This window comes from Arabidopsis thaliana, chromosome 2 (assembly GCF_000001735.4).
Source record: "Arabidopsis thaliana chromosome 2, partial sequence".
NCBI classification, from domain to species: domain Eukaryota; kingdom Viridiplantae; phylum Streptophyta; class Magnoliopsida; order Brassicales; family Brassicaceae; genus Arabidopsis; species Arabidopsis thaliana.
Genome location: NC_003071.7, coordinates 17704725 through 17720748, shown reverse-complemented (window position 1 = coordinate 17720748; position 16024 = coordinate 17704725). Strand labels below are relative to the sequence as shown.

The 16024-nt window shown below is 38.5% G+C and overlaps 6 protein-coding genes across 11 annotated transcripts; 4 read left to right on the top strand and 2 right to left on the bottom strand.

Annotated features, from left to right (window-relative positions):
* Nucleotides 1-382: 382 nt before the first annotated feature.
* Nucleotides 383-3417, top strand: TBL39 (TRICHOME BIREFRINGENCE-LIKE 39). The gene is made up of 5 exons (NM_129818.4): nucleotides 383-1129; nucleotides 1707-1878; nucleotides 2424-2599; nucleotides 2684-2842; nucleotides 2957-3417. The coding sequence occupies exons 1-5, from the start codon at nucleotides 828-830 to the stop codon at nucleotides 3249-3251; spliced, it is 1104 nt and encodes a 367-aa protein (NP_565975.1). The 5' UTR covers nucleotides 383-827; the 3' UTR covers nucleotides 3252-3417.
* Nucleotides 3418-3836: 419 nt separating this feature from the next.
* Nucleotides 3837-6111, top strand: AT2G42560 (late embryogenesis abundant domain-containing protein / LEA domain-containing protein). Its single transcript, NM_129817.2, has 2 exons — nucleotides 3837-5394; nucleotides 5496-6111. The coding sequence occupies exons 1-2, from the start codon at nucleotides 3928-3930 to the stop codon at nucleotides 5934-5936; spliced, it is 1908 nt and encodes a 635-aa protein (NP_181784.1). The 5' UTR covers nucleotides 3837-3927; the 3' UTR covers nucleotides 5937-6111.
* Nucleotides 6112-6518: 407 nt separating this feature from the next.
* Nucleotides 6519-7553, bottom strand: AT2G42550 (Protein kinase superfamily protein; the record flags this gene model as incomplete). The annotated part of the gene is made up of 1 exon (NM_129816.1): nucleotides 6519-7553. The coding sequence occupies one exon, from the start codon at nucleotides 7551-7553 to the stop codon at nucleotides 6519-6521; it is 1035 nt and encodes a 344-aa protein (NP_181783.1).
* An 865-nt stretch (nucleotides 7554-8418) lies between these two features.
* Nucleotides 8419-10308, top strand: COR15A (cold-regulated 15a). 4 transcript variants are annotated; one of them, NM_001202804.1, is made up of 4 exons: nucleotides 8419-8465; nucleotides 8802-8976; nucleotides 9283-9371; nucleotides 9441-9717. In NM_001202804.1, the coding sequence occupies exons 2-4, from the start codon at nucleotides 8819-8821 to the stop codon at nucleotides 9506-9508; spliced, it is 315 nt and encodes a 104-aa protein (NP_001189733.1). In that variant the 5' UTR covers nucleotides 8419-8465; nucleotides 8802-8818; the 3' UTR covers nucleotides 9509-9717. The 4 variants fall into 4 exon arrangements, with proteins under 4 accessions (NP_001189733.1, NP_850371.1, NP_001323750.1 ...); NM_180040.3 differs by having other exon boundaries at nucleotides 9283-9717; NM_001336986.1 differs by having other exon boundaries at nucleotides 8425-8598; nucleotides 9283-9841.
* Nucleotides 10309-10315: 7 nt separating this feature from the next.
* Nucleotides 10316-12156, top strand: COR15B (cold regulated 15b). The gene is made up of 2 exons (NM_129814.3): nucleotides 10316-11072; nucleotides 11330-12156. Exons 1-2 carry the CDS (start codon nucleotides 10876-10878, stop codon nucleotides 11556-11558), a joined length of 426 nt encoding a protein of 141 aa, NP_181781.1. The 5' UTR covers nucleotides 10316-10875; the 3' UTR covers nucleotides 11559-12156.
* On the bottom strand, nucleotides 11689-16008 carry AT2G42520 (P-loop containing nucleoside triphosphate hydrolases superfamily protein). 3 transcript variants are annotated; one of them, NM_001336984.1, is made up of 7 exons: nucleotides 15715-16008; nucleotides 14612-15482; nucleotides 14442-14525; nucleotides 13877-14119; nucleotides 13037-13204; nucleotides 12779-12892; nucleotides 11689-12541 (listed from the first exon to the last, which is right to left on the bottom strand). In NM_001336984.1, exons 2-7 carry the CDS (start codon nucleotides 15365-15367, stop codon nucleotides 12005-12007), a joined length of 1902 nt encoding a protein of 633 aa, NP_001324554.1. In that variant the 5' UTR covers nucleotides 15368-15482; nucleotides 15715-16008; the 3' UTR covers nucleotides 11689-12004. The 3 variants fall into 3 exon arrangements, with proteins under 3 accessions (NP_001324554.1, NP_181780.1, NP_001324553.1); NM_129813.5 differs by having other exon boundaries at nucleotides 15886-16008; NM_001336985.1 differs by lacking the exon at nucleotides 15715-16008 and having other exon boundaries at nucleotides 11756-12541; nucleotides 14612-15551.
* Nucleotides 16009-16024: the final 16 nt, after the last annotated feature.

The window sequence follows — 16024 nt, the reverse complement described above, 5'->3', positions numbered from 1 at the left end:
TGGGGCTTATGTATACTCAAATCTACACGTACGTATAAATCGGTGTAAAGTCAAAGTTGGACCCGCTTGAGACTCTCTCTCACAAACTATTTTTTTTATATTTTTTTTCGACACTCACAAACTAAATTTTATGAAATTGTATTTTCCTATTTTTTGCATCCTTTACCTACCAAGCGTCCAAGCCTACTTTTATGAGTTTTTTTTTTCTCATCCTTTTAATTCTTTCGTAATAATGAATCTATACTGAAAAAGTGTATTTATTAGCTGGCAATTGACACAAAATATTAACCCATAATTTACCAGCAAATTACTTATGAGCTTATACCAGCAAATCTTTTAATATTTTTGTATTTTTTATAAGACTGATAGTTTTTGGGTAAAAACGATGATTTATTATTGATAACACGAAATTAACCAATAAACATTGTTGGTTTTTCAAAGTCTTGGTTTCAGCTTATTTGAACCAAGCTAACTAAAAACAGTGTTGCAAATTTCAACATTTTCTTACTGTTGAGATAATTTAAAGAAACGAAAAGAACTACTAATTTACTACAGTAAAAAATTCTAAAACAAGAGAAGTAAAATATTGGAAGGTACCTAGTACCAAATTAACTAATATAAATCGAATAAAGACATATAAAGGATCTTGTTTCTTGTTTCCCCCTTCCCATGTGATGTGAACAATCTCACTCTCTTTCTCTATCTCTCTTTCGAGTTTCTTTGGAGTATTATATAACAAATCAGTCCAAGACACCTCTTTTCTCACACCAATCTCGCTCTCACCACAAAACAGAGAATCTCAGATCGAAGAAGCAAAGAAAGAGAGAATGGGTTTCACTTCCCGAGGAAACCCTTCTTTTCTCTTCTTCTTCTTCTTCTTCCTCTGTCTCTCCACAGTCTCTGCTTACATCAACAGCACAAGCAGCAATAATGATGAAGTAAGAAGAGAGCTAGCTTCTGGGAGATGTAATTGGTTTAGAGGGAATTGGGTTTATGATGTAAAGTACCCACTTTATGATCCTTATAAATGTCCATTCATAGATCCACAGTTTAACTGTAAGAAGTATGGTCGTCCTGACAATGCTTACCTTAAGTATCGATGGCAACCATCTTCTTGCTCTCTCCCCAGGTTTCTTCTTACTCTATCCTTATCTTCTTCCTTTCTTTAATTCAAGAACTAAAGCTTTTCTTGTGTTTTGTTTGCCTTTTCTTTTCATTTATTAGACAGAATAATAAATTGCACATGGTGAAAAAACTGAACTTTTTTTCTTTGTTTCTCTGTTCTATTGTGTGAGTCAAAATCATTTTTTTTCTCCCATTAATAAATATGGAAAGCTGGAAATTTGGAGAGTTATGTTTGGTTGTGTTTAATGCTATTTACAGAGATATTTAAGCATATTGGTAAGAAAGGTAACAATTGAATTTCGAGATAGTGTAGTATAGTAGTACTAGTAGTTTCTCTCTTCTTGACTCTTTTCACTTTTCTCTCTCATTTTTTTTTTTTTTGCCTTTTTGGATTTCAAAATTTGAAACTTTTGTTGAGTTGCTTTTGAGCAATAATGTCTTGGAAATCCCATAATTTTACACTCCAAAAAGGTTTTAAATCGAATCCGAATCTCAAAACCAATGTGTCTTTGTATTGAGTAAATATATATAGTTCAAATTGTAACTTTATGAGGTTAAAAATGTTTATCTTTTTGTTTCAGATTCAATGGGTTGTATTTCTTGAGGAGGATGAGAGGGAAGAAGATAATGTTCGTTGGAGATTCACTAAGCACAAACATGTGGCAATCTCTTGCTTGTCTAATTCACTCTTGGGTTCCTAACACTCGTTACACTCTTATTCGCCAAAAGGGTCTTGCTTCACTTACCTTTGAGGTTTGTTCTTTCATTTTATCTTATTAATTTAAAACTAGTGATATTTTCCCACTCAAACAAGTAGATATTTATTGAGTTATGATTTTTTCACTAGAAATTGAGTGGGGATTTTTTTTAGCTTTATAGTGTGGAAAGTGTGGTAAAAAGTCTTGATTTATATTTAATAACGCATAGTGTTAAGGAAAGGGATAAAGTGTTTTTGGTTTTGTCTCATTTGATTTGATGTAAAGATAATGCTTTGCTATATAGTTTTATAACTTGTGTTATAAAAATAGTATTAGGACAAGAGAATGAGAGAGCATTTAAGAGATGAACGTGATTAGTGGCCTATTTCCCAAAAAAGAGAATCTTCCAGAATATCATGTCATGTTATAACCTTTATGATCATGAGCCACACAAGAATAGATTCGTTTTTCTTTTGTTTTCCCATGATATATTTTGAGATATAAAAGCACATGGCCAGTTAAAAAATACACATGTACATAAATTACATACTCCGTTATCTAGTGAACTAAATTTGGGGTTTGTAATGGGTACTGATGCAGGAATACGGAGTGACGTTGTTGCTATACAGAACACAGTTCTTGGTAGATTTGAATGTGGAGAAAGTTGGGAGAGTGCTTAAGCTTGATTCCATTAAGCAAGGGAATATGTGGAGAGGCATGGACGTTTTGATTTTCAACTCGTGGCATTGGTGGACACACACCGAACACATTCAGCCGTACGTTTTTCCTTTCTTTCTTTTTGTTCTGTCTTTTTTGAGTTTTGACTTAAATAATTTGATGACGTGTGTGTGTTTTTGCAGGTGGGATTACATGGAAGATGGGAATAGGTTGTACAAAGACATGAACCGGCTCGTTGCTTTCTACAAAGGAATGACCACTTGGGCTCGATGGGTTAATGCTTACGTCGATCCTTCTAAGACTAAAGTCTTCTTCAACGGCGTGTCTCCTACTCATTACGAGTAAACATACATCCTTTCATCTAATCTTATTGTTCTCTATAAGTCGGTTTAGTTATGTCAAATTAAGCAATTACTTCACTTATAAAATCATCTAAACCCATTATTGTTTTGCAGGGGAAAGGATTGGGGAGAGCCAATGAACTCATGTAGGAGTCAAACGCAGCCATTTTACGGAAGGAAGTATCCAGGAGGGACACCAATGGCTTGGGTGATTCTAAACAAAGTGATGAGGAGATTGAAGAAACCGGTCCATTGGCTCGATATAACCGGTCTGTCTCAGCTTCGTAAAGATGCTCATCCTTCTGCTTTCAGTGGGAACCATCCTGGTAATGACTGTAGCCATTGGTGTCTCCCTGGTTTGCCTGATACTTGGAACTTGCTCTTTTACTCTACTCTTTTCTCTTCTTAATTAATTCCTTTCTCATCAATGTATAAGTTAACTTAAAACAACAATCAATTATTTTTAGTTATCTTTCACTATGGTTGTTTGTTTCTTGACTGAAACAACTCTTAAATAAGACCAACGCACTTGACTCTGTGAAATGAGAAAACATGTCAAGAAAAGATTATACAACGGAGGATGAAGAATTTAGTATGCTAATGAAATTTTCCGAGTAATAAGCTAAATGGGGGCTTAGAGTAAGATATATTGGGCCTAATAGAGATGAGTGGGCGGGCCTGAAGAAGCCCATATCTGATGAAGTGGTCGGCTGGTTCGTAGTAGAGATAAAATCATGAGACTATGAGAGGCAAAAGTGCACCGGAAAGACTCCACGTGCACATGTACGGAAAGATACGTGGAGGAAAGCAAGACTATTGGCTCGCTAATATTGAAACTGATCTCTTCCCACAAGCTGAGTCATCGTGCCTCTCCTACACGTTTCAATAGTAAACTCAACACGTCACACACCTTTCTCCAATCTTCATGACCGCCCAAATTTTGTCTTTTCGGTTCTATGATTATAAAGCAGGACTTAAGCAGCTCGATAAGAATCAACAAAGATAAAGAAAACAGAAAAAAGCATTATCAAACTATCATCTTGAAAGTAAAACTGTGTTTTTGGAAGTGATCGTTAGCATTAACAATGGCGTCAGAGCAAGCAAGGAGAGAAAACAAGGTGACGGAGAGAGAAGTTCAGGTGGAGAAAGACAGAGTCCCAAAGATGACGAGTCATTTCGAGTCCATGGCCGAAAAAGGCAAAGATTCCGACACACACAGGCATCAAACAGAAGGTGGTGGGACACAGTTCGTGTCTCTCTCAGACAAGGGGAGTAACATGCCGGTTTCTGATGAAGGAGAGGGAGAGACGAAGATGAAGAGGACTCAGATGCCTCACTCCGTTGGAAAATTCGTTACTAGCAGCGATTCAGGAACAGGGAAGAAGAAGGATGAGAAAGAGGAGCATGAGAAGGCGTCGCTAGAGGATATTCATGGGTATAGAGCCAATGCTCAGCAGAAGTCAATGGATAGTATAAAAGCAGCAGAGGAAAGGTATAACAAGGCTAAGGAGAGTTTGAGCCATAGTGGACAAGAAGCTCGTGGAGGAAGAGGTGAAGAAATGGTGGGAAAAGGGCGGGACAGTGGTGTCCGTGTTTCTCACGTTGGGGCTGTTGGTGGCGGTGGTGGAGGTGAGGAAAAAGAGAGTGGTGTACATGGCTTTCATGGGGAGAAAGCACGACATGCTGAGCTTTTGGCTGCCGGAGGTGAGGAGATGAGAGAACGTGAAGGTAAAGAATCAGCAGGTGGTGTTGGTGGTCGTAGCGTAAAAGATACGGTAGCCGAGAAAGGACAGCAAGCTAAGGAAAGTGTAGGAGAAGGTGCTCAGAAAGCGGGCAGTGCTACGAGTGAGAAAGCTCAGAGAGCTTCCGAGTATGCAACAGAGAAAGGAAAAGAAGCTGGAAATATGACAGCTGAACAGGCGGCGAGAGCAAAAGACTATGCTCTGCAGAAAGCTGTTGAAGCTAAAGAGACTGCGGCGGAGAAAGCTCAGAGAGCTTCCGAGTATATGAAGGAAACAGGAAGCACAGCGGCTGAACAGGCTGCGAGAGCTAAAGATTACACTCTTCAGAAAGCTGTGGAAGCTAAAGATGTTGCAGCTGAGAAAGCTCAGAGAGCTTCAGAATACATGACAGAGACAGGAAAACAAGCCGGAAATGTTGCAGCTCAGAAAGGGCAAGAGGCAGCTTCAATGACAGCAAAAGCTAAAGATTATACTGTTCAGAAAGCCGGTGAAGCAGCTGGGTACATAAAAGAAACGACAGTGGAAGGAGGAAAAGGAGCTGCACATTATGCAGGAGTGGCAGCTGAGAAAGCCGCTGCGGTTGGGTGGACAGCGGCACATTTCACCACGGAGAAAGTGGTGCAAGGGACGAAAGCGGTTGCAGGTACAGTGGAAGGTGCTGTGGGGTACGCAGGGCATAAGGCGGTGGAAGTAGGATCTAAGGCAGTGGACTTGACTAAGGAGAAAGCTGCAGTGGCTGCTGATACGGTGGTTGGGTATACGGCGAGGAAGAAAGAGGAAGCTCAACACAGAGACCAAGAGATGCATCAGGTATTGCACAACTTGAATAGTAAAGCTAGATCGTTTTAGCTCATTGTAGTATGGTGGTGTTTCGTGTTACTCAAGAAACTGTGTTTTGGATTTGTTTTGAGGGAGGTGAGGAAGAAAAGCAACCAGGGTTTGTCTCAGGAGCAAGGAGAGACTTTGGAGAAGAGTACGGGGAAGAAAGAGGGAGTGAGAAAGATGTCTACGGCTATGGAGCAAAAGGAATACCCGGAGAAGGGAGGGGAGATGTTGGGGAGGCAGAGTACGGAAGAGGGAGTGAGAAAGATGTCTTCGGATATGGACCAAAAGGCACGGTCGAAGAAGCAAGGAGAGACGTTGGAGAAGAATACGGAGGAGGAAGAGGCAGTGAGAGATATGTTGAAGAAGAAGGGGTTGGAGCGGGAGGGGTGCTTGGGGCAATCGGCGAGACTATAGCTGAGATTGCACAGACGACAAAGAACATAGTGATTGGTGATGCGCCTGTGAGGACACATGAGCATGGAACTACTGATCCTGACTATATGAGACGGGAACATGGACAACGTTGAAAAGTAATGTATAATGGAGAAATGTTTTGGTGTGTTTTTGCTTTACTTAAAAAGGTCTTTTGTTTTTTTGTATGTAAATAACAAGAAGCTCTGTTTGACAGAGTTTTGTGGTAAATAACAAAAAAAGTTCTGTTTCTGTTAAGAAGTTTGAAGAATATATTAGTGGTTTCCTTTGAAATGAAACTGTACCAACCTTTATCTACTCTACAAAACTAAGTTGTAGTGATCCTTGTAATATACGACTCATATTGGTATTAAAGGACTCTCTCAGGCATTGTAACAAACAAATTGACTGCTACAAATAATTATCCCAATGTCCCACATATAGAGACCCAAACTTTGTTGCAGACAAAGAAGAATTGATGATAGGCAAAGCATAGAGAAGCAAGAATGGTATTTGGTATTCAAAAAGGAATGAGCTTTTCTGCATATATGAGTGTACGAAACGAAATTATTCAAGCAAAACTGTATTTCATAGTTAATGGTGTAACACACATTGTGAATTGAGATCTACATTTTGGTAACATTATGTAACTTGATCTACAATTCTAAACTAAGAAACAGATACGAATTTTCAACAGACTATTGAACAGAAACGAAACTAGAAGCTGGAGGCTTCAAAGGCATAATCTTCAACTTCAAGGGTTTAATCCCACCTTTCTTAAACTGTGGGGGCTTTGGTGGGATAATCTTTAGCTTCAAGGGCTTCTTCGAAACATTCGTCGGTTTCTCCGGTGCTAGTTTAATCTTCAACTTCAACGGCGGAAGCGAGAAGCCGGAGACCACTTCACCACGCAAGAACTGATGAGACAATAAATCCGAAGCACTTCCTCTCTCCTTAGGGTTCCTTGAAAAACACGTCTCTAGAAACTTCCTTGCATCACACGGTAAACTCTTTGGAATCTCCGGCGCTTTACCTTTTGATAGAGCAGGCGCAAGATCCTCAAATTCAACCTCCGACCATGGAATCACACCGGTATACATCTCCAATACTATGCACCCTAACGACCACAAATCTAGGGCTTTCTCAGCCACGCCGCTACGGACTGATTCTGGCGACATGTAAACAGGCGTTCCAACAAACGGCAAATCAACATCCCAGCAATCAGAATATTCTCCGACTTTTCTCGAAGACCCGAAATCTGAAATCTTCAATTCGTAAGATTGTCTACATGGAAAGACAAGTAGATTATCGGGTTTTAGATCGCAATGAACATAACCGAGTCTATGAACAGAGACTAATCCTTGAAGAATCATACGAGTAAAGTCTTTAATCATCGTTTCCGGTAACTTTCTATCTTTGTAACTGTCCATGAAACTGAATAAACTCCCTGCAGCTGCGTACTCCATAACCATCTTGTAGACTCGGAATCCACCGACATCGAAGTCCTCTTCTAAAGTATAATTCCCATAGCATTGCACGATCCTTCGACATCCTTCAAGTTTGGATAGAATCTGAATTTCTCTTTCGAGAGAGTTGTAGTCTTCACATTCGGCGGTTTTCACGGCGGCGTAAAGAGGCAAAGCGTTATCGTCGCGTTTGATGTACTTGACGAGATCGACTGATCCATACGCACCTTTTCTCAAGAACTTCACGAACTCTGTTTTTGGTTGCATCTTCGGAACAACAACAAGAGTTATTATGCTTCGAATCTCTTAGTATCTCTCAAGGTTTTTGGTAACTTTGAACTGTAATTAAAAACCCTAGAAAAAAACGAATCTCTTGAAAAGTTGCAGCGACAGATAGAGAGAGTTAAAAAGGAAACTTTGGTAGCTTTAGGGTTTTTTCAAGTCTGTGACTTATAAACGTCGAGAGAGTGTAAGCACGCTCCATAATCTACCGCTGTTCACAAGTAATAATAGATCTTGTCCGTTGAATTTATTTTAGACTTTTTTTTTAATGGACTTCATTTTAAATTTTTACAAAATTAAATTATTGCATTTTCTATTTCATATTGAATTAGGAGATGTTACTGTCCGTCAGATTCTCTAGACTTTTTTTTTTAAAGACTGATCTATGATCAGAATTCCAATTTTTTTTTTCTTTAAGGAAATACATCAGAGAGAAAAATTATTACGAAACGATTCTATTACAAGTAATGATTTTAACCTTTTTTTTTTTACAATTGACAATCTTTTCACAACAAAAATCCACAAGAAACGTTAGACAATGGCATAAATTTATTTAAATTAATCCGTATATATTCGCCTTCTATGAGAATTGAATTCTATACCACTGTAAAATTCTTAAACGAGATAAGATTATTTTCAGCATGTAAAAAATGGTTTGTGGTTTCAACTCATTTGGGCTATTAGTTTTACATTTAGGCTTGCAACCTTGTCGGTTTATTTTGTGTAGGCTTTTGGTAGATTTGGGCTTGCAAACCCAAATTAACTTGTTGGCCGACATACATTTGTTTCTATTACAAATTTAACAACAAACGTCAATAAATACACGTGAAGGAAATGAGAACGACCCTCTTAAGTAGTACTGGAAATTGAAAAAAAGAAATCTAGAAATGCTAACATGTAAGTTTTTGTTACCAAAAATGCAATTTGTATGTAGCCACAATTTCATGGCCGACCTGCTTTTTTTTTCTTCTTCTTTCTGAAAACCACAAATATGATTACACGTGGCCTGAAAAGAACGAACAGAAACTCGGTAATGTGCAAAAAATATCTTACTCTTAATACGTGTAATTTTGGAGTGTAATAGGTCTATCGATCTATAAAACGATACTATTGGAGATTAGATTCTTCTCATCTCACTTTGTTCATCTAAAAACTCCTCCTTTCATTTCCAAACAAAAACTTCTTTTTATTCTCACATCTTAAAGATCTCTCTCATGGCGATGTCTTTCTCAGGAGCTGTTCTCACTGGTATGGCTTCTTCTTTCCACAGCGGAGCCAAGCAGAGCAGCTTCGGCGCTGTCAGAGTCGGCCAGAAAACTCAGTTCGTCGTCGTTTCTCAACGCAAGAAGTCGTTGATCTACGCCGCTAAAGGTGACGGCAACATCCTCGATGACCTCAACGAGGCCACGTAAGTCTACATTCTTTCTTCTTTTAGTATCTTGCCTCATAAGTAAGGATCTTAGCAGGCAATGTTTATGGTATACTATATTAGTATAGATTTTAGTGGAAATATGTTTGTTTTGAACTTATTTTATGATCATATTTGACTATTATCAAAGATAAAGATTCATATACCGTACATTATATATCTCTATTTTTCTAGTTTACATGTATAGCTCTAAGTTTATTTGATGATTCTGTTGACTACTTTTGGATATGTGTTTTGAAACCTTTGATAAATACTAAAATAAATTTTAATTTGAAAATGATATAGAAAGAAAGCTTCAGATTTCGTGACGGATAAAACAAAAGAGGCATTAGCAGATGGTGAGAAAGCGAAAGACTACGTTGTTGAAAAAAACAGTGAAACCGCAGATACATTGGGTAAAGAAGCTGAGAAAGCTGCGGCGTATGTGGAGGAGAAAGGAAAAGAAGCCGCAAACAAGGCGGCAGAGTTCGCGGAGGGTAAAGCAGGAGAGGCTAAGGATGCCACAAAGTAGGGTCTTACCTAATCAGTTAATTTCAAGCACTTAAACTCGTAGATATATTGATCCATATCCTCTCTCTTCATGTTTAATAGTACTTACAATAAGATGAGTCTGTTGTAATTTCTATTAATTTCACATCACAACTGAAATAAGATATGGTATCCACAGTCACCGTCACATTCTTTAATGTTTTGCAAAATATTCAATAGACAAAATTAAATAATGAGTAATTATAAGTAACATCGCCGTCTAGAGTCTTTCAACGGTGAAAGGATGAGAGCATATGGGAGATCGATAGCCTTGTCTCTTTTGTGACGAACCAATAAAAGAGGAACTGCTTTTTTTCTTCGCATGTCCACTATTTACTGTTTGGTATGACATCGAATTGGTATGATACATTGTTGTACCAAAAACTTCAAAATTTGGTGGCTTGTAATCAACATTGATCCACTTAGCCATTCCAAGCAGTGAATTACAATCCGTGGAAGGAAAAATTATGGTCCGGCACCAACAAATTATCACCTCATCTCCCGTCACAAACATATCATCTAGAAGTCGGTATGCCACACCACATAATTAAGGAGCACATTACTCACATACCCAACCAATGTGGGACATATCTAATAAGCTCATTCTTGGCTGGTACATGCTCTATTTCATATTTATCAAAAAAAAAAATATTAGGCATTGTAAATAGCGTTTTTGCTGTTGAGCAAAATAGTTATATTTGAAAGTAACATTGGTATTTATAATTATAGTATAACAATTAGGCATTGAAGTGTGAGTTTTTGTTTTTGTTTATTTAACATTGGAGTATTAGGTTCTTAGAAATATATCTATATACTATTAGTAGTTTAACTACAGTTTGTACTTAATTGAAAAAATGTTAAAAGTTGTTTTAACCTAGCTAATTGCTAAAAATGACTAAATAGACATACACAAAGACTTGTACATTTTCAGCTTAACGACTAATACATTTTTCCTTTATATATATATCTCTATCGAGTCTAGTTATTAATGTTGAAAGTTGCAAATAAAACAGAAATGCTAACATGTAAATATCGTAGCCAAAAATGCTAACATGTGTATAACGGTTATAACCACAACTTGATGGCCGACCTCTTTTTTCTTTTGGTAACCATAGAAATGGTTACACGTAACTAGTACGAACCAACGAAAACTCTTCTTATTCGATAGTTAAAGATAATAGCAATGCGCAAAAATATCTAGCACTCACACGTGTAGTTTTGGATTCTCATTGGTCGAGAGATCTATAAAACGATACTATTGGAGGTTAGATTTTTCTCATCTCACTTTCTCCATCTTAAAACTCTTTCTTGTATTTATTTTCCTCCCAAAAAACATCTTTAAGAGTCCTCATGGCGATGTCTTTATCAGGAGCTGTTCTCAGTGGCATGGGTTCTTCTTTCCACAACGTAGGAGCAAAGCAGAGTGGTGTTGGTACCGTCAGAGTTGGCCGGAAGAGTGAGCTCGTCGTCGTTGCTCAGCGCAAGAAGTCGTTGATATACGCCGTTAAAAGTGACGGCAACATCCTCGATGACCTCAACGAAGCCACGTGAGTCTATATTCTTTTCTTTTAACAAATTTTCTCGTGACTAAGGCTATCTTCATGTGTACTCGCAAAAACTCTCATATACATTACGTACTCGCCATGATAGTTATTTTATTTTGGTTAATCCCATCATAACAGTTTTATACATACTATAATCAACTATAATGGCCTTGTTGAGGATTGAGTTTCCATGGTGTAGATATATGTTTTTAAAATCGTTTGTCAATAATGAATCTTAACATATATATATATATATATAGAAAGAAAGCTTCTGATTTCGTGACGGATAAGACGAAGGAGGCCTTGGCGGATGGCGAGAAAACAAAAGACTACATTGTTGAGAAAACCATTGAAGCCAATGAAACTGCGACTGAGGAAGCTAAGAAAGCTTTGGATTATGTGACTGAGAAAGGAAAAGAAGCCGGAAACAAGGCGGCTGAGTTCGTAGAGGGTAAAGCAGAAGAGGCTAAGAATGCCACAAAGTCCTGATTCAACCACTCATGTAGTCATGTTCAATAGTTTACAATAAGATCAGTTTGTTGTAATTTCTTTTTCACCATTTGAAATGAAGAGCTGTTAATTACTCACTAGCACATTTTAAATACGTATCAAATGATTTAAATATAAACTACATTTTAGTGACTACAAGTAACATAGTAGTATTTATGAGTTGGATTCGGGAAAAATCTGTCAAAATCTTCTCTCATTTTGATCCTCAATTATAAAGAAACTGTGAAACTGATGACTGTTTTTATGACAACCCCTAATAATAGCCTAAAAAGATCAAAACACCTAAAACATCAACAATTGTTATATATCCATCTCCTGAGTGAAATCTCATAGGTGTAAGGGGCAATACATACTCTCTTTGTGAATGTAGAAGAAATATTTTTTTTGTCAAAAGTTGTAACCAAAACAAAAAGAACATTGGAAGCTTAGTCCCAAGCACTTGGAGGTTCTCCACCATATCCACCACTTGAAGCACCACCATATCCACCACCATAGCCTCCTCCGCCGCCATAGCCTCCTCCACCACCATAGCCTCCTCCGCCGCCATACCCTCCTCCTCCACCGCCATAGCCTCCTCTACCGCTACCGAAAGACCCTTCCCTTCTAAAGTCACGGCCACCAAATCGACCACCAGACCGCCGGTTCTTACCACCACCAAAAGAGGACCGTGACGCATACCGAGTGAGCCACTCAGGGACTTCTTGGTTAGCTTCTTGCATCAGCTCAGCGAGCGGTCTGGCCAGTGAGGTGTTGCCATCGTTGAAGAAGGCAGTTGCTAGTCCTGATTTGCCAGCACGTCCTGTTCGTCCAATACGGTGGACATAGTCATCAATGTCATTTGGCAGATCGAAGTTGACCACATGAGCCACGTGGGGAATGTCAAGGCCACGTGCTGCTACATCAGTTGCAACCAAAATCGGTGTTCTCCCACTCTTGAAGGCTTTCAATGCCACTTCTCTTTCCTTCAATGCATATATAGCAACACAATAACTTAGTTCCTAACACTTATTGATAATGATGATCAAAGAGTGCATTTCAATAGTTTTTCCTTCAGATTTTGACTTATGTTTAAGCTTTAGTTCAATGAACTATATTTTAACACGAGATCTTCTCTTTGGTCTCAATAATGAATTTGTACGACTGGATTTTGATGTCCACATTAACATACAACATTTTCAGCTTTAAGTTGAATAACAAACCTGCTGTGTTCTGTCACCGTGAATGGAGGTTGCTGGAAACCCATTGATGCACAACCAATTTTCCAAAGAGTCAGCTCCTCTCTTTGTCTCCACAAAAACTAAGGTCAGGGCTTGCTGAAAATATGGAAAGAATACAATCATCAGAAAGTATGAAGGAGCATGTTGAAATATTGAGGCAAGACCAGCTACTTTGGTAATAAATCATGAACTAAACAATAGATGATTCCTTCCAAACAAAAGAGGAGTATCAGTTTGTACCTTGCCTTGGATGCCATTCTCTCTCTGAGCGTGAAGCAGGTCCATGAGATGACTTCTTTTGTCAGAGTCAAGGACAAACTCAACCCTTTGGACAATTAAATCGGTACTTGAACCCACTCTACCCACAGCCAAAAATATATAATTTGCTAGGAAGTCAGCTGCGAGTCTCTGCACATGAAACAATACAATCTTTTAAAATTTGCAAGTGATTATGCAGAAACATTCTATATTATGCAGCTTAATCAGGAAACAAAAGTATGAAACTTCATTAATCTAAAGCTTGCCATAATAGGTTCACCATCATCCATTAATGAAGTGGCATATAATCTTCTGACACATAGAACTATTAATACCATGTCAGTTAACTGGCATTGACCATCGTTTTATAAAAATGGATAAATTTACCCCTGCATAGCCTAGCTAGAATAATAGTAGGACTAAAAGTCATGTAATCAGCTTTACAACAAGAAAACCTCTCTCAGAAAAGATATAACCTCTGCAGAAACCATGCATATAGCTTTGTATATACTATTCACATACACTTTCAGTTTAAGTTGGACATTTCTTTTTCCCCCTCATTTTTTTCAGAGGACCAAATGGATATAACTGGACACAGAAGGTTGTTACGACAAAACCCCAACATAGAAAATGTAACAAGCAGATAATTTGCAAGGAAAAAGTATGGAACACAAGAATCAACACACATGGCAAAGAAACTTAAATAAAAATTCGGAGCAAGGCAGGGGTAGTAGTCAGAAAGTGAAGAAGTTCACTAAAAATGATATTTCAACCAATGAGAAGGTGAATAAAGAAAAAGTGATTTACAGACAAGTAACCAACCTGAATTTCTCTTGGAAATGTAGCACTAAACAACAGTGTCTGTCTAACTCCACGTGGAGGCATGTCCATTTGTTCGACAATCTTTCTAATTTGTGGTTCAAAACCCATGTCAAGCATTCTATCGGCCTCATCAAGAGCTAAAAATCTAATCATCTGCATTGAGACTCTAGCTCTCTCGAGCAAATCATTTAATCGACCAGGCGTTGCCACAAGAATATCGACTCCCCTCTCAAGTTCCCGGAGCTGCACAAACAACAAGACACAAGATCAACATGTTGACTTTTGAAAACAGATTAAGTAACACATAGATACAGCTACGACATATAGCAATGCTTCTGCATGTCATATATTGATAAATCCTTAATATAGAAAAATGCTGGCTCCAAACCAAAACATGCTTTTAACTAAGTTAAGCAGCCTTAGAAACGAACATGCTTAACCCAAAACAATCAGCCTAAGAGACGACACAAAACAGACAGCAGTGACAGACGCATGAAACAAAACTCAGAAATCAAAAGTTCAAACAAAAAAGTAGAAAAAAACAAACTATTTGCTCATTACATACCTGCTGGTTAATAGGTGTTCCTCCATATGCAACAACCACCTTCACACCAGTTTGGTAAGAGAACTTTTTAGCCTCATCATGTATCTGCCAAAAATCATTAGAACAAGATATGAGAAACTAACTAACTTCTACCAAAGCGAAGAATCTTGACATCAGAAGAGAACCCCAACCTGACTTGCCAACTCTCTTGTTGGTGAGAGAATAACTGCAAGAGGGTAGACTGTTCGTGAACCACGGGGTCTCTGTACATGCTGATCTTTCATTATTCCACTAATGATTGGAAAGCAAAAAGCAGCTGTCTTCCCCGACCCTGTCTGAGCACAGGCCATCAAATCCCTCCCTTCAAGCAATATCGGAATCGCATGACGCTGAACAGGTGTTGGCTTAACATATTTGCATCTACGGATATTTAGATTCAATGCCTCCCCGAGATCTATCTCTGCGAATGTGTTAACAGGAGGAGGCACATTATCCCCACTGGTCTCAATCGGAATATCTTCATAGGCATCAAAATTAATAACCGTATTATCCTGCTCAGTAAAAGCTGGTTCTGGTTCGGAATCATCATTTTCAAAGGGGTTTACTTCACGTTCCCTACGGTCCCACCCTCCGCTTCTGTTGTTCCAACCACCACCTCCTCGTCCACCATAGCCAGAGCCAGAGCCAGGACGACCTGCATCAGCCCTATAACCACCACCACCTCCAACACCAACACCACTACCACCAGGAGCCCATCGAGAGCCAGAAGGTGGACCACCATAACCTACACGATCATTAGCTGGCAATGGAGCAACAGGCTCAGAAGCTGCTGGCCTGTTCCTTAGATGTGGAGGAACATAAGCAGGTCGTGAAGGATGAGAATTCTGATTAGAAGACCCAGAACCCGTGTTCTCTGAGTCAGCTACATCAGCCCATGATGCACTCATAATCGAAAAGTATAACGTCGTAAAAAAAAAACTAGCTTGCAAATCCTTGGATATCAACAATCAAATTCTCAAAGCTCCTCCCTTTAGTTTATAATCTTCAATAGAATACAAAAACCTGGAAAGTTACAAGATGGGTTTCAGTTAGAACAATAGCACTCCACGGATATCAATAGCAAGCAGCTAGGAACATCTTTAAATAACGAAGCCCTATCAAAACCTCAAAAAACATCATAATCGAATCGACCGAATAACAAAAGTCCAGTCTTCGGAGAAGAGCATATAATCAAACGAAGAATATAACAAGACAAATGCCAACAGAATCACGCAAAGAGAAGAACAATGTTCACCTCAAAAAGGAATAACAAAAACAAAATTTGCAACAAAGAGTAGCAGATAACCCTAGCTACAGCTCTCGAAATCAATCAGCGTAAACCCAGAGATAGAAGAATCCTCAAAACACGTCCCAAAAAATCGAATCGAAGAAATCAACGGTAAACCCTAAAATTCCTTTGAATTACCTTTTGGTATCGGAGACAGAGCAAGATACAAATGCGCAGAGCGATAGAATCAATAGAGAGAAAAGAGAGGTCGAGAGATATTTTTTAATTATTTTGACTTTTTTGTTCTTCTCTTATCAAACCAGATTGCGTCCCGTTT

Bases quoted from the DNA above. Each gene is read 5' to 3' on its own strand.
- TBL39 (NM_129818.4), top strand. From the start codon at position 828: ATGGGTTTCACTTCCCGAGGAAACCCTTCTTTTCTCTTCTTCTTCTTC. The intron at 1,879-2,423 runs GTTTGTTCTTTC...GTACTGATGCAG, and splicing joins TTGCTTCACTTACCTTTGAG to GAATACGGAGTGACGTTGTT. The intron at 2,600-2,683 runs GTACGTTTTTCC...GTGTTTTTGCAG, and splicing joins CACACCGAACACATTCAGCC to GTGGGATTACATGGAAGATG.
- AT2G42560 (NM_129817.2), top strand. From the start codon at position 3,928: ATGGCGTCAGAGCAAGCAAGGAGAGAAAACAAGGTGACGGAGAGAGAA. The intron at 5,395-5,495 runs GTATTGCACAAC...ATTTGTTTTGAG, and splicing joins GAGACCAAGAGATGCATCAG to GGAGGTGAGGAAGAAAAGCA.
- COR15A (NM_129815.5), top strand. From the start codon at position 8,783: ATGGCGATGTCTTTCTCAGGAGCTGTTCTCACTGGTATGGCTTCTTCT. The intron at 8,977-9,282 runs GTAAGTCTACAT...AAAATGATATAG, and splicing joins GATGACCTCAACGAGGCCAC to AAAGAAAGCTTCAGATTTCG.
- COR15B (NM_129814.3), top strand. From the start codon at position 10,876: ATGGCGATGTCTTTATCAGGAGCTGTTCTCAGTGGCATGGGTTCTTCT. The intron at 11,073-11,329 runs GTGAGTCTATAT...ATATATATATAG, and splicing joins GATGACCTCAACGAAGCCAC to AAAGAAAGCTTCTGATTTCG.
- AT2G42520 (NM_001336984.1), bottom strand. From the start codon at position 15,367: ATGAGTGCATCATGGGCTGATGTAGCTGACTCAGAGAACACGGGTTCT. The intron at 14,526-14,611 runs GTTGGGGTTCTC...GATTTTTGGCAG, and splicing joins CAAGAGAGTTGGCAAGTCAG to ATACATGATGAGGCTAAAAA. The intron at 12,893-13,036 runs GTACAAACTGAT...CCATATTTTCAG, and splicing joins AGAATGGCATCCAAGGCAAG to CAAGCCCTGACCTTAGTTTT.